At 54.5% G+C, this 22,738-nt stretch overlaps 1 protein-coding gene and 1 long non-coding RNA gene across 3 annotated transcripts in view; one reads left to right on the forward strand and one right to left on the reverse strand.

Annotated features, from left to right (window-relative positions):
- LOC139041910 (uncharacterized) overlaps positions 1–21,673 on the reverse strand; it is a 57,491-nt gene extending 35,818 nt beyond the window's left edge. Inside the window, exons 1-3 of one of the 2 annotated variants that reach the window (XR_011497960.1) lie at positions 21,533–21,673; positions 10,618–10,788; positions 9,191–9,290 (exon numbers count right to left, since the gene is read on the reverse strand). This is a non-coding gene — a long non-coding RNA (uncharacterized lncRNA). Of the gene's footprint in view, positions 1–5,504; positions 9,291–10,617; positions 10,789–21,532 lie in introns of those variants that run through there. The other variant, XR_011497954.1, reaches the window with a different exon arrangement.
- KLF13 (KLF transcription factor 13) overlaps positions 21,353–22,738 on the forward strand; it is a 51,539-nt gene continuing 50,153 nt past the window's right edge. The window contains exon 1 of the mRNA XM_044763175.2: positions 21,353–22,325. Coding sequence (XP_044619110.1) covers positions 21,740–22,325 — 586 coding nt within the window. The 5' untranslated portion in view covers positions 21,353–21,739. The remainder of the gene's footprint in view (positions 22,326–22,738) is intronic.

The raw sequence follows: 22,738 nt of genomic DNA on the forward strand, positions 1-22,738 counted from the left end.
AGGTACTGCCTGGCTCTTCCCCACAGCATGCCCTTGGCCTGGGCAACCCCACAGCCCCGCTCTGTGCCTCCGGGCCAAGGCTCTGAGAACACTGGACTCAGAGGCCCTCTCATGGAGAAGGGCCAGTAACAGAGACAGAAGGACGAGGCTCAGGTGAAGTCAGGGTGCTGGGCCAACCCAGAGGGGCCCAGTTCGAGCACCCTAGACAGGAGGCCTCCCCCAGGGTATTACACCTCTGTGTTTTCTTCTGCCCCCTGGTCCCCTTAAATCCCATCCAGGCTGGCTCCTGCTGCATGGGGTCAGATGCAAGGATGCAGAGTCCCGACCAGGAGGAAGGCAGTGGGGCACACCCGTCCGGCCAGCCGCCCACCCTCTGCTGTCACGTGCTTGCCTGCCAGGCGCAGGCCGACAATGCAGCTTTGTGCAGCAGCTGGCTCAGGCGGAGCACAGCCGCGTGTCTGGGACAGCCCTGGCCAGCCGGTGGTGCCAGCCTGGGAGGCCAGAGATGCCAGGCTGAGGAGGGAGGATGCACCCTGCCCAACCCTCCAGGGCCCTGGGCCATGTGCTCTCCAGGAAATACCTAGGGGCTGCGTCTGGGGAGCGGGCAACCTTCAGCAGAGGCCTGGCCATCAGTCTCCCAACTAGCAGGACCTAGAGGGAGCCCTGGCACCACCAGGCCACTCATCTGGGCCAACTCAGCCTCCCTCCAGGGTTCCCCACAGAGCCCCCTGGTCTCAGGTAGAATGAGAAAACAAGGGCAGCCTGGTCAATTTTTATAAAGCTGAATGTATATACAGTTTTTAAATACAAGATTTTTTTAGACATTAAAACATCGTTTTATAATGAAATGATTATGGTAAATAGAGATTGTTTTTGTGACAACACCCTTAATTGGCAAAATTAAAACTTGGCAACTTATTTTCATCCCCTTTTAAAACAAAGTTAGTTCATGAAGGCCCCCAAATGCTGGCACCCCCACTTTGGCTGGGTCCTCAGTGGGCTGAGCAGTGGGACAGCGGGAGGCCTGTCCAGAGGCCCCTGGGTGTGAGAGGCTCCAGAGTTTCCAGAAGCGGGCACTCGGGGAGGGGAAGGGGGCTCTCCTCGGCCGGGAGCCTTCTCCCCTCTGGACCAGGGAGAGCACTGGTTATTGGAGTTCCTTGCTTAGCCTGAATCTCCGAGCCCCAGAAGTGTGTGCCTCCTGCCCCTGCCCTTGTCAGCCTTCAGAACACACACCCTCTGCACAGCCTGCTCCCCTCCAGCCGTGTGAGGCAGGGTCTGGGAGTGGGGCCAGAGTCAGGGGCCTGGTATCCAGCCAGGCTCTCAGGAACACCCTCTGCGACTGTGGTGGGAAGACCCTTCCTCAGTTCTTCCCTTGGAGGATGAGGGTGGTACTGGTGGACTCTCCAGGCTGCCTGAGCATCCTCTTTAAGTAGAGCACCTGGGAGGAAGGGAGATGCTTCTTTCCTGAGGAACTTAGCCTGGATTTGAGAAAAACCACCATCACTTAGCCAGCAGGCACCAATCGTCCCTTGCCTGGTGGAAGTGGCTGCTCTTCTTGGGCAGAAAGGGACAGTCCATCTGCCACTGCCACCCAGCTGTGGGATCCCTCTGGGGCCCTGCAGCCATGTGGGTCCACAGGGCCTTAACTGACCTCCAATCCTGCCTGGAGATCTTACCAGGCTTGACGCTGGTCCCCACAGGATTGGGCCGTCTGGAGGGAGGCTCCAGAGTTAGGGGTGCTCCCTAAAAAGGCCTGGCAGGGAAAATTGCTTTTCATTCACTGCAATGTTTAGGAACCAAATGAAGGGTCTGTTTTGGTTCTTCCTTTTGAATGACATAGTAATGGGTCAAACTTCAGCAGCGATACCCTCAGATACATTTATTTCCCTTTTGCGTTGGATTTGCATTAAGCTTTTAAGAAAATGCAAAAAGGCCTTTCTACCTGGGCCTGGTCTCCCAGGGTTTTTAACCTATTTTGGTTCTGTGGATAATTAGGTGGGATTGTTTGCTGAGACAGACATTCTCAGACCAGGGGAGGAAGGCCCCCAACACTGAGAGGCTCTGTATATTCAGTGCCTCGCTGCTCCAAAGGAAAATCACAGTGGTGATTTTCACCAATCAGGGAGATGTAAGTGAAGAGATGCTTCTGGGCCTGGAAAATCCACTCCCAACCCCATACCCGACTCCGGGCCTTTCTGCGTGTGTGGTGGGGGGTGCCCTGTGGGGCAGAGGGAATTGGCACACCCTCTCCAGATGCTGTGAGCCCCGTGCCAGGACCCTCTTGCCCAGCTTGGCCCCCAAGAAGTTCAAAACCTAGTTAGCAAGCCCAGTGGGCAAATGAACAGAGTCAGCGGTAAATGACGGCCCAGTGCACAGGCTGGGAGAGTGGGTGGGCAGAGAAGGCACCCAGAGCAGGAAAAGGATGCCCAGGGAGTGTTGTCTGGCTGGGACAGGGAACAGCATGTGCGAGGACCTGGAGGAACGGCACATTCTGCAAAGTACAACATGCTGACTTGCTGGAGGTTCCCTTAGCACTCTCCACCCCAGCCTGGAGGCCAGCTCACCAGGGATGAGCTCCTGAAGAGAATGATTCCTGGCTCTTCCCTAGACAGGGGAAGTCATGACCCCTGGTGTGGGGAAGCAAGTGAGGGCAGTAGGTGGGAGGTGGCCAGGGGAGGCATATGTCACTTCTCTGAGCCAGTGTTGTCATCTGTGCAGTGGAGACCACAGGGCAGGAAGACAAAGGCATGCCTGAAGCACTTAAAGTGCAGATGTCCCTGCGGAAACAGTTCCTGGGATCTCCCCTGGGAGAGTGAGGCAGCCAGGCCACTGGGGGTGGGGAGGGCCCAGGGAGCAGAGCGGGGCAGTGTGCTGGGCACTGAGTGGGCAGGGGTAAGCTGGAGGAGGCTCTGAACCAGCCTCCTGGTGGCTGGGCCATGTGCCTGGGTGGCCTCGGCCTCTTCAGCTGCTTTGGTTGGGGGCACCTCCCTGCTTGGTCCCCAGCCCAGGGTCAGGCCAGGGACTGTACTGCTGTGGGTCCCAGGGCCCTGCCTGTCAGACATGAGTGGGGAAACTCCGGCACTCCGCTCCCTTCACAGGGCCATGTGTCAGGGCAAAGTCAGAAGGCACTGGGCGTTTCCTGCCCTCAGGACCTGGCCGGGGAGATGGGGACTGGGGAGAGCAGGAAAGAGACCGTGGAGAAATGGAGGAAACTCTCCTAGACTGCTGGACGTGCTGAGCTGTGAGCATCTAGCTGAGCAAGGCTGTGTGCCCCGACCCTGGAATGTCAGCCAGGGGCACCGAGGCCTGAGAGGTCCAACACTTGTCCCCAAAGCCACAAAGTGCCCCAGGAATGTGCTGCGAGGTGGTGTTTAGGATGAAAGAAACATAATCTCTAAACAGGTTCAACCTAAAATAGAGTCTAATATCTAAATGGCAGATGCTTAATTTCTCACAATATTTCTGTCATTAGGCTGGGGCAGATGCTCTTGGTTTGTTCAAGACCGTGGGGGATTTTTTTGGAGTTGTTGTGCAGCATAAAGAGACTACCCCCAACGCACAACCACGACTTGCAGCTCAAGACCACGCCACCCACCCTGAAGTCCCTCCGCAGTAGACAGAACTGTTACTGTAGTGACGGGCGGTCACTCGCTAGCACTGGTGTCTGTGAAAGGCATAGGGACACCAGGTCAGACCATAAGGGAGTCTCAGACTTTTCTCCAAACCCGCCCCCAACAACCGAGAGTGAATAAGACACAAGAGAGCATTCTACAAAGCCGCCTGAACTACACGTGGTTTTACCTAGCACCTCACGTTGATTCCCTGCTGTTCATAATACTACTGTTTGTTATTTTTTTTTAAAGATTTTTTTTAAAATTTTTTTTCCTTTTTCTCCCCAAAGCCCCCCAGTACATAGTTGTATATTCTTCGTTGTGAGTCCTTCTAGTTGTGGCATGTGGGACGCTGCCTCAGCATGGTTTGATGAGCAGTGCCATGTCCACACCCAGGATTCAAACCAACGAAATACTGGGCCACCTGCAGCGGAGCACGCGAACTTGACCACTCAGCCACGGGGCCAGCCCCTACTACTGTTTGTTCTTAAAAGGTGCTTGAGAGTGGTCACTCTTGCCCGCTGAGTGTGGCTCACCCTCCCTGTCCGCCCCAGACTGTGGTTTGAGAACTAAGCTATTGAGAACTAAGACAACCCCCAAGGTCAACCCCTCCTAATTCCAGCGAGGTGGGGAGGGTGGGGCCCTGAAGAGATGGGGGACAAGTGCAGAGGCCCTGACAAGGCTGATGAGCGGGCTGTGGGGTGTCGGTGAGACAGCAGTGGGGAAGGGGGAACAGGGAGGCTGCTGCCTGGAGCCAGCCTGGCCAGCGCCCCAACCAGGCCCTGGCGGAGGGGGTGGCCACCACCTAAAAAACCTGGGGGAAGAGAGAAGCGCAGTCCGTGGCCCTTCCAGGCTCCTCGCCTCCATGAGGCCCCCTATATCCTTCCCTACTCTTATCCTCTGTGTTGATCTACAAGGTCAGTCTCAAGAGGGGACATGAGGCCTTGTGCGTCCCAGGCCCATGTGGACAGAGGAGGGGCTGCGTGCTGGGCTGGGGTTGCCACATCCAGAGGTCAGAGATCATCTGCTCCCTTTCGCAGCAGGGTCAGGCCTGGGAGGTGCTGAGCACCACCATCATAGCCCAACCCCCATAGCTATCCATGTTCCACGGGAGTTTGGCTTCATGCCACGGGGCAAGGCCAGTGGTCTGGGTGGTGTTTCCTAGGGAGATGGGAATAGTAGAATTACTTTTCAAAGCTGAAAGGGCTGGGGGTGGTGTTGCCGGGGGGGGGGGGGGGGGCAGGGGGCAAGCTTCTTGGAAAGCGGGTGGATAGCACCAGGCAGGGACTCACACCTGGGTTCATACAGATGGCCCCTGTGGGCAGCATGGCTGGGTAGCCACCTCCCAAAAGGAAATGCAATCTGCCTTCTTCCTCTTCTCTAGTCAATATTTATTTATCCAGAAGAAGCTTTGGTGACAGAAGTTCAGAGCTGCGCGTAGCCGTCTCTAATGAGGGCAATAGGGAATAGAAGTGGGACGAAGCCATCCCTCTGGGCCTGCCTTGGGAGGCTAACAGCCTTTGCGTCTGCAGAGCCCCATGCCTGTTCTAAAGTATGCTCTCGTCTTTTCTCTCAGTCTCTCCTTCCGGTGCCATGGTGGAGAGGTGTCCCCAGTCAGATCCTCATTTTACAGATGGGGAGACTGAGGCCCAGGACACTGCTGTGCCACACGCACACCCAGGGTTACAGAGGTGCTGCCTGGAGGCAGCCCTGCCGGGAGCCTGCAGCCTCTTCCTGTGTTCTGGGCACTGCCCACTTTCTGAAAATTACAACTGCCAGTTGTTGCCATGGTGACTGATTGTATTATTCCATCACTGCGGAGCTGTGTGTGCCACCTCGTCCCAAGACAGTCTGTCTCTGCAGGAGACAATCTCTACCTCCAGGTGTGTATATGTAACAGCTGCAACCCTGGCCCTGCACACCACTCTTCCTGGCACACCCTCCCTCTTCCCTGGGTCCAGTGTATCCTAGGCCCCTGTGATGCTCGGCCCCATTCTTTTCATAGGGCACTGACTTCGCTGTGCAGGGGGCTGGTTTACCCTTCCAGCTCCTGTGCAGTCAGTTCCTCTATATGGGTACACAAGACAACCTTCCTTCTTGTTTTGGCAGAAGAGTACTAAATGAGTGGACAACCATAATCCATTTAACCAACCCCTATAGATGGACAGTTGGGCCATTTCCAATCTCCAGCTGCTACAAAGAAATCTGTGAAGAACAACCTTGAACATATGTCATTTTGTACATGCAAGAATATTTGTAGGAAAAATTCCTAGAGTTAGCATTATTGGGAAATGAGTGGATACTTCCAAGTTTGGTAAATATTGCCAAATTGCTGTCCATTATCATCAGACATTGCATGCCTGTTATGTGCCAGGCGCTGAACTCAATATTTTATCTGGAGTATCTCATTTCATCTCACCACGACCCTATGATAGAGGCTATTCCTATCCATGTTTTACAGATGAAGAAACCAAGGCTCAGAGAAATTTGGAAATTTGCCAAATCACCATCCAGGCTGGTGTGCCGTGGATTGGAAGGGCACCTGAGTGTGTTGGTCTGGGGCTCAGGCCCTTCCCTTTGGCCATGCAGGCCCAGGAGACCATGGATGGGCCCTCCTCCCACCAGCCAGTCTTGCCCTGGAACTGGCTGTCCCACCCTGGGGCCTCGGCACTCGCAGTTCCTCTGCCTACTAGGCTGTCTACCCCATACGCTGTTCCCAGCCAGCTCAGCCTGAGCCTGCTCAGAGGGGCCTCTCCTAGCTGCCTGGTCTAGTTCTTCCCTGCTGGTTGCACAATTTGAGGTGATGTCCTCCTGCCTCTGCTTCTTTTCTCTGGGCCTGTCACCTCCTGCTGAACAGAGGAGTCCTCGAGAGCCAGGTCCTGAGGCCAGCATGGTGCCCAGAGGTGCTCACTAAGCCTGGCTGGGGAGGATCTTGGGGGTGAGCAGAGCAAGCTCCAGGCCTAGTGCAGAGGCCTTACTGGATCTGCATCACAAAATAGCTAGTGTGCTGAGGGGAGAGTGAGCTGGGAACCGCCCCCTATATTTGCATGACAAAAGCATTGCCCAAAGCCTTGCAGCAACTGCTCTCCCCTGCTTTGTTGAGAGCTCACGGCAACGCTCTGGAAAGCCTAGGGAATTGTTCCCCAGCACAGGTCATTCTGGGCTGGACAGCCAACCCAGCTGACAAAAGCCACATTGTAGGGCCAGCAGCAGCTGCCAGCATCTGCTCCCTGTGCCACCACCCAGGGACCTCAAGGGTCCATGGTGAGAATACTGCCTTTGCTAGGGACATGGCCATGGTAAGACCCAGAGGCCCAGGACCCCACCTAGAACAGGGCCAGTGGAGGGGACCTGACCTTGCCTGATGAAACGGGGTCTCCAGGTCACTTGGTGACTAATGGTGACACTAGACTTGAAGGAGAGAAGAAAACTGCTGTGGTACACGCACCTGCCACATACTGGGCACCATACCCATGCCTCCGAGCATTACGTTATTTGATGCTTCTCTCACAAGGGTGTTTTCCACAGTTTTCAGATGGGGAAGCAGGCTCAGAGAGGTTCTCTAGTCAGCCCAGCGTGAAACAGCAGAGCCAAGGTTTGAAGGACCCAGCCCTTCAGGGTATGTTCCTCTCAGCCATCCCTGAGGCTCCCCGGCCCCTCCTTCCCTTTCCCTTTCTGAACTTCTCAACCTTCTCTCTGCCTTCCTATGGCATCCAGCCACCTGGGCCAGGATGTCAACTCTCCTGGGATCCCCAACTCAGGCTCCTACCTATGTCAGGGACCCCCCCAGCACATGACCCTCTGCCCTTGCCAAGCTTCTTGGGGCCCCTGTACCAGCAGGTGTCACCTGCCTCCTAGAGCACTGTCCTCCAGCCAGGCGGAACTTCCTGGCCCCTGAACACACTTCTCTGGTCCTGGGTTACTTCTGCCATCACACCTGAATAACTTCCTGTCTCACAGACTTCCATTACCCGACCCAGCCCCTACACACACCTCACCTTCCCGGAAGTCCCTCCTGGCTCTGGCCAGCTCTGTTCCCTTCTCTCTGCAGAGGGTCCCGTGTCCTGGCTGTGAGCTTCTTCTGCATTTTGGCACCCTTAGTACTTAGCCCAGAAGCCATACCTCAATGCCTATACCCAGCCAACATTCATGGAACTAAATTAACTTTATGATAATATTCCAAATAAGAATGTTGTGGCTACTCTGGCTTTCGGGAGAAACGTTGAACTCTGTGTGTGTCGCCAGCTAACCTGAAGGAGCAAGGGTCCTGCTGGCCACAGTTGCAAATGAACCCACATGCCCCGGGGAGTGGCTCTTGAGGCCTTGAGAACAGTGAGCAGTGTAGGGAAACCACAGGGCAGGGGATCCCCTCAGGATGGTGAGAGCAGATGAAAGGCAGGTTACCACTGGGTGTCCCCATGGGGCGGGTGGGCAGTGCCTCGAACCAGGAAACAGCTGTGTGGAAAGGGCTTCCCTCAAAGCTGTGGTCTGCATTAGGGTGACCCTGTGCAGCACCATTCATCTTAGTGGAAGAAGACAGAGGCACACTGCATAGCTGGAGGAAGAAAGACTGGAGGACGCATTCCCTTTAGATCCAGGGGACCCCCCCCATCCCACCTGGGAGGAGGCTCCGTGGGGTCACAGCCACTTCGACCATGCTCACCATGACCCTGAAAATCCCATGCCCATGCTAGCCCTCCAACAAACCAGCCAGCAACCCTCATCAGAAAACCCTGGAATATCTCAGAGGCAGGTCAGAGGTATGGAATTAGGAACACTTCATCTCCTGTTCCACCCCCCTAGGAAAATAATACTTACACATCAGAGCATGCTCATTTGCTAAGTATCCACCTAAAACTTACAGGGCAGTGAGAATTTGAATGAGTCCCCTGAACTGTCCCTGGTTAGCAAACACCCTGAATCAGAAAGCAGGATCTGTAAGGAGAGGCTGGGGGTGGCCGACACGGGATGTGCCCAGCCCCTGTCCCATGCTGCCTCCCACAAGGGCTGGGAAGTCAGGGACTCGCTTCCTCAGTCTCTTGTCACTGCTGTGGCTGGGCCAGGTGAAGCTGAAGTCTTCTGGGAAAGGTGCTGCTTTCTCACAGCGGGTGGAGGTCATGTGCGTCCACCATCCCCTGAATCCGTTTCTAACCCTAACTGCGGACCTGGAGCTGTGGCGAGTGTCTCTAGCGCAGAACATCAACACTTTAAAGATAGTGGAGGGGCAGGGAGAAGGAGATGAGTCCCTGTGGGCACACTTGAGCCACTTCTTCAGTCCTGAGAAGGCCCACCTCCTGACATCTTATTAAGGGAGACCTCTATTTATTTAAATGACTGTTAACTGGGTTCTGTTACTTGCAGCCCAAAGCATTTCTAACTGACAAACTGGGCTTGGAATCTGAACAGGGGTCCAACCCAAGCCCTGGGTGTGGCCTTAGTGCCGCCTGCTGTGCCTCAGAGGTGGTTTCCCCCTGTGCAAGGGGATAATGATTCCTGTATCAGGGTGTCTCAGTCAGCTCAGGCTGCTATAACAAAATACCACAGGCTGGATGGCTCAACAACAGACATTTACTGCTCACAGTTCTGGAGGCTGGAAGCCCAAGATCAAGGTGTCGGCAGATTCAGCATCTGGTGAGAATTCTCTTCCTGGTTTGAAGATGGCCACCTTCTTGCTGTGTTCTCATATGGTGCAAAGAGAGAGAGAGAGCTCTCTTGTGTCTCTTCCACATCTCATAAGGATGTTAATCCCATCATGGGGCCCCTACTCTCATGACCTCTTCTAAACCTGATTTCTTCCCAAAGGCCCCTCCTCCTAATTCCATCACTTGGGGTTTAGGGCTCCAACATACAGATTTGGGGGGACACACACATCAGTCTGTATCATGGGCCATTGTGGGGGCCAGATAAGAGCCTGAGCAGCCTGGGTGCTGCTGTCATCAGCGGGTGGGTAAAAGCAGGTTGTGTGCTGGTGACCCCCGACTCTTCTCGACGTGATCCCCTTCCTTCTTGAGGGTAGTTCTAGGGAGAAGAAGGGTGCACTTTTCTGTCTTTATAAGAAGGAATGAGATGGTGACAAGGCGGGGACAGGCTATCGATGGCCTGTGGTTTGAGGCAGCTGAGGGTGAGGCTCGAGGGCTGTGGTCTTGGGACCAAACCTCTTAAAGGCAAGAAAATCCCTGGTGCCTTTGTCAGGGCTCAGCTCAGTCCCTTTAGGTCCAGACAAGGATGGCAGGGGGACAGTGAGATATTCTGGGCCCTGGTGACCCCCTCATTGTCCCCCCACCCATAATACTCATAAATTAATGATAAAGTTCTTAAGCACAATAATGGCTTTGTGGCTTCTCAGGGAGCAAGTCCTTATTTTTGGAAGTATGTAGATGGGTGAAATGTCATGGTGTTAGCAAAGTAGTTTCAAATGGTTCAGGAAAAAAACAGATATAGATATCTGAGAGAGAAATAAAATTAAATAAGATATAATACACAAAATACAATGCGGCAAACACTCACCAACTGGTGAATTTGCGTAAAGGTGTTCTTTGTACTCCTCTTTCAGTTTTTCAATATGGTTGAAAACTTTCAAAATAAAATGTTGGGGAGAAAAGTAGGAGCTGTTTGGCCCTCTGCTGCGCCCCATGAGTTTGAGGACGTCCTGGCATTCTGAGCACTGCCCTGCCCACAGTACCCTTTTGCCCCTTCTGCTACCACTGGTGGGCATCTCCCTCAGACCGAGCACTGCGAAGCCTTTTGTCGCACCGAGGTGTTCAACAGTGCGTTGGCCCAGCATGAGAGGGAGGAGGATGCTTTTGATTTTAGGATGAGGACTCCAGGTTGTAGAAGTGGTCCAGCTGGGACTCCAACTCAGACACACCTCCCCCTCCTCTGCACGGCCCTTCTAGGAAGCTCCCTGGCTCCAGCGCCATGCAGCAGAGCGGATCTGAGAGCTTCACCAGGGCAGTCTCTCCACTGTCCCGGGCCCACACGGAGGTCAGCTGAGAGAACCACTTACCACAGGACTGTCCATCCGTCGACCAGATTTCCTCCTAGGGGTCTGTCCCTGGAGACTCAGAGGGTCAGCAGAGGGTGCAGAAACTGAGCCACATGGGAACCACTGTGCAAGGAAGCCTCGAGGTGGGGAGAGCCCAAGTGCAAAGCAAGTAGAGAGGAGTAGCGGCAGCATCTGCAGAAGAAAGGAGAGGTGGCTGCTGTGCTGTTTCCGCCAGGGCACCCAGAGGACAGCCAGCCAGTTCTCCCGTCCAAACATCAGACTGTCCTCCTTCTCCAGGCCTTCTCCCTCCACGCCCTCCCACAGGGAGCCCTCAAGGCCCTAAGGGCTCTGCGTGTTGCATTTTTTGCAGAGGGACATGCCGGCTCCAGGCATCCCACTGGAGAGAGGCTGTGTGCTCCAGAAAACCCAGCACAGCCTGCTTCAGGAAGAGAGGAGCTCCTTCTTTTCTCTCATGAAAGCACACCAAAGGTCGCAGCAGGCTAAGGATAGCAGCTCCTCAGCCCTCAGGGCAGCTCCTGGAGCTCCAGCAAGGCTCTGGGTCCTGGGCTGTGGGGGCAGGGAGAGCGGAAGGCATCAAGGGTTCCCCTCTCCCTGTACGGGGGTTCCTGGAAATCATGTCTCCATGGGCCGTCTTAGATCCTGTTGGTCCAAATGGAGTCACGAGGCACGCCCAGCTCCAAGGGAGGCAGGGGAAGTCAGGGATTTCAGGGTTTTTTTCCTTGTCTCTGCTGCAGAGGTCCTTCTGAGACATATGTGGGGTACACAAGGCTCTGAGGGGGTCACTCTCAGTGCTTACATCTCGCTAACCTCCACTTGCTTCTGCTTTCCTTTTCCTTGGGGGAAAACATTTCTGTTTTCCTGGAATATCAACAGTCCTGGTTGTGTAGCTCTCTGCTTTACATATGAAAGAAGTTTCATACCAAATACCAAATCCCAAGTCAAATACTCCAGTTCAAAGAGGCTCGAGTAGACAGAACCAACCCACACTACATTTTGAAAATATTTTAAGTCAACTAGTTTAACTATAAAATCAGGTTTAATGGCTATTGACTCTCTCAATATACTGTCCTACATAAGGAGCCCAAACCCTAGGAAAACAGCTGACCATGTGGAGGATGTGAATGATGGTTAGATGTCCCCCAAAGGTGACAACAGACCCGTGTGCCCATACTGAAGAGCTTACCTGCCCAGGAGAGGTGTGACCCAGCACATCATTTCCAGCCCCACTCTGTGACTTTATGATGCCCACATAATACCATCTGGTACTCCCTTCAGCACTAACAAAAAAAAAACACTGCTTCATTTGTATCTTATCAGCTAACCCTCGCCATCCTTCAGTTCTTCACTAAGTCCTACACGCAAACAGCCAAGAATTAGAGTCTTATCCTACATCGTTCACGGCAAATCCTCCCAATCCCATCAATGGGAATACTTATTAAACAGGGCTTCCCATGAGAGCCCAGAATGGACCAACTTGCTCTTATTTAATTGACTTGATAAATCCCCACATTATTTAGCTAGCTTCCCGTAGGCTAGGGGTGGAGACAGCGCTGTGAGGTGAAGGACCTCGGAGCTGAGACTCCAGGCTCTGCATCTTGCTATGCATAGCCTCAGTCTCTCAGCCTGACTGAGGCTCAGCTTTCTCACCTGTAAAAAGGAAAGGAATGGCACCTTCCCTGTAGCATTCCCATGTGTGTCAATGTGTCAGGGGAGCTCTGAAGTGTTCCTGAAGGTTGGGGCTTATTGTTATTGACCGGGGCTTGGCAGGAATCTGAGTCAAGTCAAAAGGATGAAATGCAGCATTTGACCCTGAGCACCCACCCAGGGAGAGGATTACAAGCTATGAATGGCAGACGACCAAGGAGTGAGAGTGGGGGGATGAACAGAAGAATGGACAATTATCATCGAGACCATAGACCCTCCTGGATCATTGTGAAGGAGGGCGGGATCCCATGTCAGTTGTCGTATTTATGAGTGGTAGCCATCTGCTCCAGCAAGTCTGGAAGGGACCATCCATCATTTTAATGTGCTTTCCTCCTACATTTGTACAGACACTGTAAATGTCTCTCCAGTCTTTTGATGGCTTAGCCTCAGAAGCATTTCTGGTTTTAATCTTTCCTCATGTAGAAGTGCACCAGATGTGAAGTTGGCTTTCATCATTTACAACCTGGTGAATTATTTTGCACTCCAGGACCACTGGGAAACAGGACAGGAAAAGAGTGTTCTACCCCATCCCCATGTCACACAACAGAGAATGGCTTGTTTTCCTCCTTTTCACGTGTCAAGACATCAATGACTGTGATAAGGGCTTCGATCAGAAGTTCCTCATCCAACCACCCACTTCTGAAATGGTCAGACTTGAGGGTTGCAAAAGCTCTGGGGTCAAAGTCCTCTGTGGAGTGAAAGATTCTTCAGGATATTGTGAGAGTAAGTGAAGAGACAGGTAGAAACAGGTGAGCGAGTGTGTGGGAGGCTCTCTCGCACAGTGACCCGTGGGCTGGGTGAAGAGGACACTGCTTGCCCTCTGTAAGTGGGAGGCACTGAGCATCAGGACATCACAGGATGGTCTTGGATAAACCCCAGCCACCCTCAGCCCAGCTCCAGGCCATGGCTTGTGAGCAGATGCAGGACTAACAGGCAGCAGTTGCCCTGGGAAGGAGGGAGGAAGATGCCTAGAGCTGGTACCCCACAGCCTGGCTGCCAGAAGCCAACCCCAGAGAAGAACACTATAGAACAAGGCATAGCTCTCACTCTGCCTGGCACCAAGCCCTCTCTTCGTATACCTTCTTCCATTGTTCTTCTCTAGTTATTTCTGTCTCCTTTCACCTTTATATTAGGGTAGGCTAAGCTCCAGTAACAGGTAGGCTCTGAATTATTATGGCTCAAACACAGTGACCATCTGGGAGAGTGTTCTTGACCAGATTTCTGGGTCCCAGGCTCTTCTATTTGGTGGCTCCATCATCCCCTAGGGCTTTGTTGTCATAAGCATCAGGCTGGCAGAAAGGGAAAGAGAACATGCAGGAAGGAGACCCACTCTCTTAAAAGCCCCAGTGCAGAAGCAGCCCATAGGCCCTCCACTCAGATTCCACATTGGGAACGTAGTCACCTGGTCACGCCTAACTGCACAGGAGTGTGGGAAGTGTGGTCAGTCACTGCTACGGAAAGAGAGGATGGATTTAGTTGGTGTCTTAGTCCATCTGTGCTGCTATAACAGAATACCATAGACTGGGCAGCTTATAAAAGACAGATGTTTATTTCTCACAGTTCTGGAGGCTGGAAGTCCAAGATCAAGGTGCTGGCAGATTTGGTGTCTGGTGAGGACCTACTTTCTGGTTCATAGACAGCCGTCTTCTTGCTGTGTCCTCATATGGTGCAGGGGGCAAGGGAGCTCTGTGGGGGTCTCCTTTTATAAGGGCACTAATCCCATTCATGAGGCCTCCACCCTCATGATGTAATCACCTCCCAAAGGCCCCATCTCCTAATACCATCACATTCGTTAAGCTTCAGCATACAAATTTTGGGGGACACATTCAGTCTATAGCAGTTGGGTGGCTGATAGTCTCTGACACAATCTTTTAATTTTAATTTTTCTTTACATCAAAGTTATACATGCAGATCACTTAGAGCTACAAGGTTATGAATCACCGGAGTCCTTCACCCCACCCACTCCCCAGACACAATCCCTCTTGCCTCTTTTACCTGATTATTTCCATGACTCAAACAGCATGTGCATTGGTTTTCTATTGCTGTGTAACAAATCACTACAAGCTTAGCAGCTTAAAACGATACCCGTTAGTGATCTTGAGGTTCTGTAGGTCAGAAGTCTGGGCTTGGTGCAGCTGGGTTTTCTGCTCAGGGTCTCACAGGGCTAAAATCAAGGTATTGCCTGGGTCATGGTCTCTTCTGGAGCCCGGGGCCCTCTTCCAAGCTCATGTGGTTGTGGCAGGATTCTGTTCTTTGTGATTGTAGGGCTGAGGTCCCCAGTTCCAGTTGGCTGTCAGCTGGGGGTTACTCTCAGCTAGCAGAGGCCGCCAGGGTTCCTTGCTATGTGGCCTTCTCCATTTTGAAAGCCAGCAACAAAGAATCTCCCCTACCTCAATTCCCACTGATGCCTCCAATCTCTCTGACTGCCCTATCTCTGACCACTAGACTCACTCAGATAATCTCCCCATTTTAAGGTCAACTGATTTGGGACCTTAATCACATCTGCAAAATCTCTTCACAGAAACACCTAGATTAGTGTTTGACTGACTAGGAGAACGTGGGTGGACCAGGCGCTGGAATGTTGGGGTCATCTTAGAATCCTGCCTACCACAGCATGGCCACATTGCTCCCTCTTGGGTCTTCAGTTTGAGGAGCTGTCAGCTGATCTCTGGGTATGTAGATGTGGACTTAGCTCCCCTTCCTCCCACCTCCTCTGCCCACGCACACACCTCAGATGGCCCCATTCCTTCATGAGAGCAACACGGCACAGTTAATTATGCCAATGCTCCACATTTGTTATTATCATTATGAAAACACTCTGTGCAACTGAGCCAAATGGTCAACTATTATGGACCGTCCTTTTGTTTTCTTTGGAGATCTTTCTTGATTGTCTTCTTCTCTGTTCACATAGTTAGCTGTCTTACCATTAATTCAACCCCAAACTCTTTGCCAGTTTTCTTGATATCATCTCAAGTCACACCAGGTTTTGTGGAAACCATTAACACCTCACTGAACAGCTCAGCTCCTTGCTCCCTGGGGATATCATGGGTCTGCATCCGTAGGTTGGTCCATGTGACCAGCTGTGAGAAGAAGTGATGTGTGGCACTTCTGGGCCAAGCATTTAGTTGCCAGTGCAAGACAGTCCAGAAAGTATTTTTTCCCTCTGCCATGGTGACTGTCAGTGTTCCAGAGTGGCTGCCTCATTGATCTGGGTGCTAGTGTGAGGGTGATCATGCCACAGAGCAGTCCCTAGCCAACCCTCAATGTACTAAACTTTTGGTATTTGAAGCCACTGAACTTTTGGAACTATTTCTTACTGTAGCATAACTTAGCTGCTCATGACTGATACAGAGAATGGTAACCAGGAGTAGGGCGTTGCTGCAAGAGAAAGCAAGATAATGTGGTATAGTTTTAAAGCTGACCAATCAGGCAGTGAGAAAACTGATTGTAGGGGCTAGAAGGATGGCCATCATGTATCCAGAGGTAGAACATTTGGTAAACTGTCACCTGGGATAACTTAGAAGTTTCAGAGAAAAGAGACTTAGGGGTGTTACTCTACCATCAAAGACCAAGAGGCTCAAAGAACCTGCAATTAAGTTGAGAGAAGAATGTCTTGAAAAGCACTGTGAGTGGCTATTGACAATGAAGATAACTGGAATCAAACAAATTAGATAAGAAATTAACTAAATTTTTGAGAAACCAATAGTGCCAAAGAAACCTTGTACAAGGACTAATAGGGTTTGTGGCTGGAATTTAAGATAATGCTTGGTTTTCAACTGTCTACAGGCAGGATGTGGGCCGAGAAAACTGCTCAGCCCCCAAGGAGGGCATCTTCCCAGTGCTCCCTGCCACTCCCGCCCCAGTGCAGCCAAGGAGGATGATGGCAAAGGAAGAACCCCCCACCAAGGGTTGGAGCAGGGCCCCATAGAACAGTGGACTAGCCAGAGCTTCCCAGGGAGCAGGACTGGGACTATTCAAGAAACATTTTCACTCCAGGATGGGGCAATATCTGCACAGCAGGATATCAGGATTGCTATGGACACTGTTTGCTGGGTATCTCCCACCCCTCCCCTTTCTGAATTGAGATGTTGTGTTCTTCTGTCCCTTTCCACCATTGGGCATCGGGATTGTGTATTGGGGCTGGGGGTGGGATGGGGCTGCAGATAACTTATCTTCAGGTCATAGGTCTCTAGACTGCAGGTCTCTAGGCTGCAATTTATCTTTAGGTCATAGGTCTCTAGACCAAGAAGAACCACATGAGCCAGCCACAGGCATCACAAGAAGAAACCGCTGAGCCTCTTAGAGAGGTCCTGGACCTGGAGCTGGACGCTGCAGAATCTCCCTCACCTTGAATTCCTGTCATCCTTCTAATCTCTTAGTTCCCTGTCTCTGGCCTCTAGATCCAGATTTACAAGGTTCATGAGAGTGAATCAGACCCACTCGGGAAGGGGGAAAGTGTACTTTGTGTGTGGGAAAGAAGGCATGAGTGACACCTCTGGGTCGATGCTCTCCCTGTCCCTCTGTCATGGCGACCAGCATGTTCTAGATAGAGGCGCTCCAGTAACCCAGGTGTCCTCTGGAGCCACGATGAACACAGAGCATGGCCAGAAATAACCCATTGAGATTTGCAGGTTGCTTGTACTGCAGCATGGTCCAGCCTCTCCTGACTGAGAGAGGGATTCTATCTATTTCACCTCCTGGAGAAGTGTCCCAGAGCTTCTGACCTGCTCCAGCCTGGCCTGGAGGCCCTCTGTCTCTCCCCACTCACTCCTATGTTGAATGACTGCTTTCTGGATCAGATGCTTCTCTCTTGGTTAACACTAAAACTAACATTTTAGTGAAGCATTATTTCTAGTAGCTTCCTACCATGAGAATGGATGCACAGAAGGTCAATTTTCTGAGACCTTGTGCATCTAAAAATACTTGGTTTATACTTTGGCTGGGTAAAGACTAGAAAATAATTTTCCTTAAATTTTCCAAGGCTTTGCCCCTCGCCTTCTAACTTCTACTTGTTGCTGTGGAGAAGTTCACAGCCACTGTGACTCCTGACTGTCTATGTGAACTGCTTCTAATGTCAGGACACTTTTGGTCCCCATTATTCTGAACTTCAACAGTGGCACGCCTTGGGGAGGGCTATTTTTTCCCATTGTGCTAGCCTCCCTGTGAGCCTTTTCAACACATGGCCTTCAGTTGTGGAGACTTTTCTTGCATTAATTCATTGATGATTCCCCGCTGCGTTTTCTCTGACCACTTTTTTTGGGTTCCTATTATTTGATCAATGGACTTTTGGATAGTCCTTTTTTATTTTTTCTCTCTTCTTTCCCATTTTTGGGTTCTTTTTTTCCTGCTTTCATAGAGATTTCCTCAACTTTATCTTCCAATCCCTCTCTTGAAGGTTTTTCCATTTCTGTTACCTTATTCTAAATTTCCAAGAACTCTCTTTGTCTGTTCTCTAAACATATGAAGATATTTAATCTCTTCATATGTGTTGCAATGTTTTCTTTAATTTCTCTGATGACGTTGTTGGTAGTGATGTTGACTTGTACTTCTCTCTGCATAGTCTCTGTTTCCTCTAAATTGCTTTAAAAAAATCTACTGGGGATTTAGATTTCATGACATGGGTTTTCCTGAGATGCCAGCTCAGCTTCGGCTCCCTGTGAAAGACTGATGAGAAGCTCTGTACACGTGCATGGGGTTCGTTAACTGTGTCAGGGTGATCTGGCTGTTTAGTTGGGCAATGGCAGATGTCAGAAAGTTCAGGTGTTCTCCTTGGCCTGGGATGATGCCCCTGGGAAGACCCTTCTAGTCTCCTGGCTGCTGCATTCTGAAATCCCCAAAAGGGAGCTGGGAGGTGGTCTCAGCATCCTATATCTGTACGTTCATTTCATCCCCCTTTTCCCGTAATGGCACCTCTGCCCTTAATTGTGCTTGGTGTTTCCCAGCCCAAGATGCGCCCTTTTACCTTCTTCAGATAATAAACATCCAGTCTTTTGTCAGGATGGGGAAGGCTCTACAGAATTGAGGGTGGTGGGTGGGGGAGCTAGGGATCTCAGTGCTTCTTAAGCAGACTTTTAGCCAATTATTTTTATTTTAGCCCCCCATTCACAAGAACATCCAGAGGTACCTCGTGCCATCCATTTGTGAACCTTCTGGAGACTCTGCAGAGTTTGTTCTTGGCTTTCCTTCCTAGCTATATATCAGGGTTTCATTTCCTCAGGTCTGCAAAGGATCTTAGCTTCAAAAATTGTGTTGCTGTTACTTTGTGCCTTGCTTGCCCCATCCTTGCCAATTTCTGCCTGACAACAAACAAACTTTCTGTTGTTTCAGGAGGCTCCAGAAGTTAGAGTCAACACATGCTATCAACCCACTACCTTTTCCAGAGACAGCCACCCCTTCAGTCTTTGCCTCTTTACTCCACATCTCCACCCACTTGCTCTGGTCTGATCTTCCCTACTCTGCTTTTCTTTATTCTGTTCCTTCCATCTGACACTTGATCCCCATCCACCCTCTTACATACATAAGCCACCTGTGTCAAAATCTTATTTAGCAAGGAAAACATGGACCCACTAGGGGGAGATTTTCTCCGGGGGAGAGAACTGTGTCTATCTGGAAGATACTTCTGCATGGGGCTGGGATAAAAGATGCTAGGCCTGAGATTTCCTCCAGTGAACAGTCATCAAATGCTTGAGAAACCAGGCAAGGGACTGAGTTTTGTATTCAGAATGCCACCAAGCACAGCTGAAACCCGTGGGGAGGCCACACTCATGGGGAGGCCTGTGGACTGTATTGTACTGTGGATGGGGTAGGGTGCGTGTCAGAGCAGAGGACCCTTGACCAGGCTCACCTGCTCTCATCCAGGGCAGGTGTCTTGTCCATAGGCATCACCCAATGCCTAGAACAGTGCACACTGGTACGAGGCCCACCATGTGTGTGCAGGCTGGGGTGTCCCAGCAGGGGCCGTGAAAAAAGAAAGCGGAAAGATGTATTACCTTGAAGACTGGGCAGAATCCTGCTGGCTGGAGATGGACAGGGAGGGCATGTACGGCTGGTAAGTTAGTGTACACCCAGCTCCATTCTTAACAAAGTGAGTGATTGTGACATGTGGTGGGCCTGGAGGAACATTCTGAATCATTATTTGGTCAGAACACAAATCTCTTAAATGTCATCAACACAATCTGCCTGGGAGAATGGTAACTTCCTGCCAAGAAGAGACCCTCTTAGAGGAACCTGACCCAGCTGGACATACAGAGCCCATCCCAGCACAGTGCGCTGTGTAGTCTTCCGGAGGGTACAGCTCCACCAGTGAGGGAACTTGAGGGTTTGAGTTAAGACACCCGGGGTACTCGAACGTCCACACTACTTCACAGTTCACCATAACTAGTGACCCAGAATACCTGGTTCCTTTTCTCTTAGTTTTCTGGAAAGAGAAGTTTTTTCTACCCAGGCTCCAAATTAATTCGGTGAGAAATGACTGCTCTTAACGGCCTGCGGAGCACAACTTTGCCCCATCGACCTCTCTTCAGTTCACAGAGGCCCAGGCTGCCTTCACTCTCTAGGCTCCCCGGGAGGGCAGCTGACACGTTCGAACCTCCACTGAGGCAAATGAACCAGTGGCTGCAGACTCGGGCGTCAGTCTCCCCAGGTCAGGGGATGCTGGCGAAGGCCCAGAGAGGGGCTTGCTGCGCTCGATTCCGAGGCAGTAGGAAATCACGCACCGGCCTCTCTGGCGATGGCCTAGGCCTGGAGAAGAATGGCGGGGGCCGTGGGGTGAGCGAGGGTGGGGGCACCAGTGAGAGTCAAGAGCAAGCTGGCAGGCCGGGGCGGGGAGACCGCGCCGGGCGCGGCCGGGAATTTCCTTCAAGAAGCTCAGACAGTGCGGTGGGTGGGGCGCGGTGGGCGGGGTCCTCGCTGCTGGAGGCGTTTGAAGCCTCCCCGACCGCGGTGGGAGAGGGGCAGCCTGGAAGTTGGCAGCAGGCCTGGAGCGGGGAAGGGGAGGAAGGGGCCCACGTTCCCCGGGCGCGGGGCCGGCCGCCCGCAGCACGTAGTTCGCTCCTGCAAACTCAGGACGTGGTGGGCACGTCACCCATGCTGCCAGGTTAACCACTGGTCTGGCGCCAGTCCAGCTCTGGCTGACCCGGGCTCAAGGGCAGCGCGGCCCGCCTCGGGTTCCCGGCCGCCCGGACCAGCCGGGGGAGGTCCCGATCCCTCTTGCGGGAGCAGCCCCGCCCCACCCGTCACCCCGTTCCCTGCCGGGCCGCGCCGAAGGCCTGGAGCTCAGCAGGGGAAGAGCGTGGAGGGGGCGAGCGGCCTGAGCCTCGGGCACAGCCACCCAGGAGCCCGGCCACGGTGGAGTGCGCAGGAGTCGCTCCGCCCGCAGGCGAAGCCGGCAGCCCCGCGCCTGGCCAGAGGGGACACGCCTCCTCGCCGCGCAAACCTCGCTCTGGAGGAGAGAAGCGGCGGCGAGCCCCGGGGAGGCGCACCCACCCACGCGCCCCTCACGGGCGGGGACTGGCGGGACAAAGGGGCGCCCTCCCAAGCGCTCGCCCCAACGCTGGGGTTCAAGGCTGTCACAGTGCAAAAGCTCTGGCAGGAAAATACCCGGCGAAGACCCAGCTGCGAGGGGGGGCGGGGGAGGAAGAGCCCGCGCAGCCACGCCCCGGCCCACCGCCCTCGGACGTCGTACGTCAGCGTGCCGGCTCCCTGCTCCATTCCGCCCCTCCTCCCGCCGGCCAAGGGGGCACGCCTATTGGGGCGCGCAAGCCCTGAGGCCGGGTAGGCCCCACTTGGCGTCCCGGATTGGCCTTGCAGCATATCCACGGGCCAATGGTGCCCGCCCCTGTCCTCGGCCACGCCCCCTGGCCAGGCGCGGGCGCGCGACCGCTCTATCCCGCCGGTGCGCGCTCCGGGATCCCCGCCCCCTCCGCGCGCGCAGCTCCCAGCGGCCGCCGCCGCCTGTAACCTGCGCCGCCAGGATGTGGCTGGGGGCTGACGTCGGGTCCAGATGTGGCCCCGGCCCCGCCTACCCCCGGGGCCGGGCCGCCCACATCGAGCCGCGGCGCGCACGGCGGCTGTCTCGCCTGCCACAATGAGTGGTGAAGCTGCGGCCGCGACTTGGCGCGGTTGTCCCTAACGTCGCCGCTCGGCATCCTTAGGATAGGCCGCCCCTGACGCCGCGCGGGTCCCCACTCTCCCGCGCCCCCCATGCACTCACTCTTTCGTGCTCGGCTGGGCGGGCGACTAGCAGACGCGGAGCCGCGCTGGTGACGGCAGAGGCGGCTGCGCGCCCAGCCCAGCCCGCGGAGAGGGCGCGCCGCGCCCCCGCCCCCAGCCCGCTCTCCGGAGGCCGTGGGTGCGGATGCGCCGCTGACGACTCGCAGCTACAAGCAGTGCCGCCGGTCCGCCGGCTGGAGCCCGCAGCATGGCAGCCGCCGCCTATGTGGACCACTTCGCCGCCGAGTGCCTCGTTTCCATGTCGAGTCGCGCGGTCGTGCACGGGCCGCGGGAGGGGCCTGAGCCCGGACCCGAGGGCGCGGCCGCCGCTGTCGCCGCCACGCTGCCCCGCGTCGAGGAGCGCCGCGACGGCAAGGACAGTGCCTCGCTCTTCGTGGTGGCGCGGATCCTGGCGGACCTCAACCAGCAGGCGCCGGCGCCCGCCCCGGCGGAGCGCAGAGAAGGCGCCGCGGCCCGGAAGGCGAGGACCCCCTGCCGCCTGCCGCCCGCACCGCCACCCGCCCCCGAGCCTGCCTCCCCTGGCGGCGAAGGCGCAGCGACCGCGCCCCTCAGCCCGGCGTGGAGCGAGCCCGAGCCCGAGGCGGGGCTGGAGGCCGAGCGGGAGCCGGGGCCCGCGGGGAGCAGCGAGCCCGGCCTCAGACAAAGGGGCCGGCGGGGCCGAAGTCGCGCCGACCTGGAGTCCCCGCAGAGAAAGCACAAGTGCCACTACGCTGGCTGCGAGAAAGTTTACGGGAAATCCTCGCACCTCAAGGCGCACCTGAGAACTCACACAGGTCAGTGGGGCGCCCCGAGCGCGCGGACCCCGGCCAACGCGAGCCGCCCGGACACGCCCCCGGAGCCGCCGGCCAGGCTCAGGGGGCGGTCAGGCTAGGAACCGCTAGGACCTTGCCCCTTACCCCGCGGCTGGGTCCTGCGATCGGCCCAGCGCGCCGCGTGAGGCGGGTGCGGGCGCTCGGAGCCGGCGCCCGCCCGGCGACCGCGCCCCCGCCGGGCACGCCCCCTCTCCCGGCGCGCTCGGGTGGGGCCGCGGGGGCGGATGTCGTCATCTGGGCTGGGGGCGGGGACCCCGCCCAAACCGGGGGGCGGCGGGCAGGTGCGGGCGAGCTGGGTGGGGGCGGCGGTGCCGCTCAGGGAGATGGGTGGCCGGCGCCTCCGGGAGCCGCAGGGTAGGGGGTGCCCTCGTCCG

Source organism: Equus asinus, chromosome 2 (assembly GCF_041296235.1).
Source record: "Equus asinus isolate D_3611 breed Donkey chromosome 2, EquAss-T2T_v2, whole genome shotgun sequence".
Classification (NCBI taxonomy): domain Eukaryota; kingdom Metazoa; phylum Chordata; class Mammalia; order Perissodactyla; family Equidae; genus Equus; species Equus asinus.